The following is a 4,941-nucleotide window of genomic DNA, read 5'->3' as shown; positions in this document are numbered from 1 at the left end:
TGTGGTTATAGGTGCTGACTCGGAGGGTTAGAGCTTGTTGTGGTATATTGGTGCTGACTCTGGGAGGGTTAGAGCTGGTGGGTTATGGTGCTGACTCTGGGGAGGGTTAGAGCTGTGTGGTTATGGTGCTGATCTGGGAGGGTTAGAGCTGTGTGGTTATGGTGCTGACTCTGGGGAGGGTTAGAGCTGTGTTGGTTATGGTGCTGGACTCTGGGGAGGGTTAGAGCTTGTGTGGTTATGGTGCTGACTCTGGGGAGGGTTAGAGCTGTGTGGTTATGGTTGCTGACTCTGGGGAGGGTTAGAAGCTGTTTTGGTGGTTATGGTGCTGACTCTGGGGAGGGTTAGAGTGCTGGTTCTGTGGTTATGGTGCTGACTCTGGGAGGGTTAGAGCTGTGTGGTTATGGTGCTGACTCTGGGAGGGTTAGAGCTGTGTGTGGTTATGGTGCTGACTCTGGGGAGGGTTAGAGCTGTGTGGTTATGGTGCTGACTCTGGGGAGGGTTAGAGCTGTGTGGTTATGGTGCTGACTCTGGGGAGGGTTAGAGCTGTGTGTTATGGTGCTGATTCTGGGAGGGTTAAAGCTGTTGGTATGGTGCTGACTCTGGGAGGTTAGAAGCTGGTGGTTATTGGTGCTGACTCTGGGAGGGTTAGAGCTGCGTGTGGCTGCTGTGAGCTATTGGTGTGCTGACTCTGGGGAGGCGTTAGAGCCTGTGTGGTTATGGTGCTGACCTGGGGAGGGTTAGAGCTGGGTAGAATGATGTGGTTATGGTGCTGACTCGGGGAGGGTTAGAGCTGGGTGGGTTATGGGTGCTGACTCTGGGAGGGGTTAGAGCTGTGTGGTTATGGTGCTGACTCTGGGAGGGTTAGAGCTGTGTGGTGTTATGGTTGCTGACTCTGGGGAGGGTTAGAGCTGTGTGGTTATGGTGCTGACTCTGGGGAGGGTTAGAGCTGTTGGTTATGGTGCTGACTCTGGGGAGGGTTAGAGCTGTGTGGTTATGGTGCTGACTCTGGGAGGGTTAGAGCTGTGTGGTTATGGTGCTGACATCTGGGGAGGGTTAGAGCTGTGTGGTTATTGTGCTGACTCTGGGGAGGTTAGAGCTGTGTGGTTATTGGTGCTGACTGGGGAGGGTTAGAGCTGTGTGGTATGGTGCTGACTCTGGGAGGGTTAGAGCTGTGTGGTTATGGTGCTGACTCTTGGGAGGGTTAGAGCTGTGTGGTTATGCGTGCTGACTCTGGGGAGGGTTAGAGCTGTGTGGTTATGGGTGGACTCTGGGGAGGGTTAGAGCCTGTGTGGTTATGGTTGCTGACTCTGGGGAGAGGGTTAGAGCTGTGTGTTATGGTAGACTCTGGGAGGGTTAGAGCTGAGTGGTATCGGTGCTGACTCTGGGGAGGTTAGAGCTGTGTGGTTATGGTTGCTGACTCTGGGGAGGCGTTAGAGCTGTTGTGGTTATGGTGCTGACTCTGGGGAGGGTTAGAGCTGTGTGGTTATGGTGCTGACTCTGGGAGGGTTAGAGCTGTGTGGTTTATGGTGCTGACTTCTTGGGAGGGTTAAGCTGTTGTGGTTATGGTGCTGACTCTGGGAGGGTTAGAGCTGTGTGGTTATGGTGCTGACTCTGGGGAGGGTAGAGCTTCTGTTGGTATGGTCGACTCTGGGAGGGTAGAGCTTGTGGTTATGGTGCTGACTCTGGGGGAGGGTTAGAGCTGTGTGTTATGGTGCTGACTCTGGGAGGGTTAGAGCTGTGTGGTTATGGTGCTGACTGGGGAGGGTAGAGCTGTCGTGTTATGTGCTGGACTCGAGGGTTAAGCTGTGTGGTTTAGGTGCTGACTCTGGGAGGGTTAGAGCTGTGTGGTTATGGTGCTGACTCTGGGGGGTTAGAGCTGTGTGTTATGGTGCTGACTCTGGGAGGGTTAGAGCTGGTGGTTATGGTGCGACTCTGGGGAGGGTTAGAGCTGTGTGTTATGGTGCTGACTCTGGGAGGGTAGAGCTGTGTGGTTATGGTGCTGACTCTGGGGAGGGTTAGAGCTGTGTGGTTATGGTGCTGACTCTGGGGGGGTTAGAGCTGTGTGGTAATGGTGCTGACTCTGGGAGGGTTAGAGCTGTGTGGTAATGGTGCTGACTCTGGGGAGGGTTAGAGCTGTGTGTAATGGTGCTGACTCTGGGGGTTGGAGTTGTGTGGTTTTGGTACTTACTCTGGGGAGGGCAACAACCTGGTAGGCAGCTCTGGCAGGGAAGTTTTTGCTGAAAACTGAAAGAAAAAAAGAAAGTATATTGTACATACAATTTCCCCAAATCATACTGAATTAAAGTAGGCTAATTCTAAAGATGTGTATACTGAAATTACGTTTCCAAAGAAACGGGAAGTTCTAGACTCTGAATTACAGGGAGTAGTAACACATTTACACCTGGCTGAAAACCTGTCTGAAAACCTGTCTGAACGCTGGTCTAAGATTCTGTTCTTTTTACCCCACTGCTGTGTCCCGTGTGGCTCAGTTGGTAGAGCATGGCGCGTGCAACGCCAGGGTTGTGGTTCATTCCCACGGGGGGACCAGGATGAATATGTATGAACTTTCCAATTTGTAAGTCGCTCTGGATAAGAGCGTCAGCTAAATGACTTAAATGTAAATGTAGAGTACTCTTGCTAGTATTCACACTAAACTAAGGTAATGGACATGAGACGTATTCTCCAGACCATATATTAGACCTAGTACTGTGAACTTCATGGCTGGTTACAGTCGTATTGGCTGTCTGGAACCGTACGGCTACAGGCTACAGCCAGGACCCAGGGAGAGGGTTGGGTTTCACAGAGCTTCCTTGTATCCTCTTACGCTCAGAGTCTGACACACACCAGTGTTCAGTCCCACTGTGCATCGTGATGGGACACACACCAGTGTTCAGTCCCACTGTGCATCGTGATGGGACACACACCAGTGTTCAGTCCCACTGTGCATCGTGATGGGACACACACCAGTGTTCAGTCCTACTGTGCATCGTGATGGGACACACACCAGGGTCCAGTCCCACTGTGCATCGTGATGGGACACACACCAGTGTTCAGTCCTACTGTGCATCGTGATGGGACACACACCAGTGTTCAGCCCACTGTGCATCGTGATGGGACACACCAGTGTCCAGTCCACTGTGCATCGTGATGGGACACACACCAGTGTTCAGTCCCACTGTGCATCGTGATGGGACACACACCAGTGTTCAGTCCTACTGTGCATCGTGATGGGACACACACCAGGGTCCAGTCCCACTGTGCATCGTGATGGGACACACACCAGTGTTCAGTCCTACTGGCATCGTGATGGGACACACACCAGGGTCCAGTCCCACTGTGCATCGTGATGGACACACACCAGGGTTCAGTCCTACTGTGCATCGTGATGGGACACACACCAGGGTCCAGTCCCACTGTGCATCGTGATGGGACACACACCAGTGTTCAGTCCCACTGTGCATCGTGATGGGACACACACCAGGGTCCAGTCCCACTGTGCATCGTGATGGGACACACACCAGTGTTCAGTCCCACTGTGCATCGTGATGGGACACACACCAGTGTTCAGTCCCACTGTGCATCATGATGGGACACACACCAGTGTCCAGTCCCACTGTGCATCGTGATGGGACACACACCAGTGTTCAGTCCCACTGTGCATCATGTGGGACACACACCAGTGTTCAGTTCTAATCTGACAGTGTGGATGAGATACTGTCTAACTGACATAAATACTTTTCCTCATACAAAGGATGCTGAAACAAGCAACTTGTCATTTAAAAAMGCAACGTCAGTGAATGTCTTGAGTTCAGTAACTGTTTTATTCAAACCGTTATAACATGACCAACATGGTCATATTATATACCCTTATAACATGGTTGTAACATGGTCATAATATGGTTGTACAGTCCAAGCCAGCTGTAAAAACAACATCATTTAAATGTCTAATAGTTGTTGGCTTCATTTCTCAAATATGTGTGAGTAAATGGATTCAAGTTGTTCCTGAATGAATAATTCTGACAAATTAGTGTTGGTTGCTTAATCCCACATACTTGATTTCCCTCATACTTGATTTCCCTCATACTTGATTTCCCACATACTTGATTTCCCTCATACTTGATTCCCCTCATACTTGATTTCCCACATACTTGATTTCCCACATACTTCATCCCACATCGTTACAAGGCTGTAATACGAACTCACCAGAAATGTAGATTTTAGATTCAAGCAAAAGTTAATAAGCATTTATAAGTTACTTTGAAGCAATTATCTAATGAATGTTTTATAAACAATGCTAATAATACAACTAAATGCACAGAAAATAGAGTATTTACAGAGGAAAAAGGCACAGTGATGACCCATTGATCCTGGTCACAGAGATCAGCTGGTCTGCAGCTTGGCAACAGGCAAGTGGTGTGTATATATTGTCATCCTCTCTCGCTTTCAAATTAGGACATTCATGCAGATTCTTCATCCACAACAATGGGAAGACCCGCTTCATTTCCCTGACTAGGGGCTAAAATGCAAGCGAGGAAAATCATATTAGAATGGGTGGACATTCAAGAAATATGAAGCAGCAAGTTATCTTTGTATTTGATGTAAAGAACCCTTCTCACCTGGTTGCAGTGGTATCGGCCTCTGCTGCGGCCTCAGCTGCTTTTCAGGAACAAGGACAATAACAAATATGAAAMAYAAAACACAAAACAGTCAAAAACCTACATTCACTAATTGTTATGTATTGTGAAAAAAGTGTCAAGAGGCCTGGAAAGGTAAATAAATCCTGAACTACAAAATCTCCAATGTTAACGGCCCTGATAGGTCACCTGATTGCGTSCCTTTTCTGCTGTGTGAAGTCAGTGTAAGTAGTGCACTACAAATAGGGCACCTTATTTGTAGTGCACTACTTCTGACCAGGGCTCCCTAGGTTTGGTTTGGCAGGCC

At 49.0% G+C, this 4,941-nt stretch overlaps 1 protein-coding gene across 1 annotated transcript in view; it reads right to left on the bottom strand.

The window, feature by feature from the left end:
* Positions 1-3,802: 3,802 nt before the first annotated feature.
* Positions 3,803-4,941, bottom strand: part of si:dkey-284p5.3 (outer membrane protein H.8) — a 53,239-nt gene continuing 52,100 nt past the window's right edge. Inside the window, exons 3-4 of the mRNA XM_024137112.2 lie at positions 4,617-4,653; positions 3,803-4,516 (exon numbers count right to left, since the gene is read on the bottom strand). Coding sequence (XP_023992880.1) covers positions 4,510-4,516; positions 4,617-4,653 — 44 coding nt within the window. The 3' untranslated portion in view covers positions 3,803-4,509. The remainder of the gene's footprint in view (positions 4,517-4,616; positions 4,654-4,941) is intronic.

This window comes from Salvelinus sp. IW2-2015, unplaced genomic scaffold (genome assembly GCF_002910315.2).
Source record: "Salvelinus sp. IW2-2015 unplaced genomic scaffold, ASM291031v2 Un_scaffold1112, whole genome shotgun sequence".
NCBI classification, from domain to species: domain Eukaryota; kingdom Metazoa; phylum Chordata; class Actinopteri; order Salmoniformes; family Salmonidae; genus Salvelinus; species Salvelinus sp. IW2-2015.
The sequence above is the reverse complement of the archived record's forward strand: the minus strand, read 5'-3'. Positions and strand labels throughout refer to the sequence as shown.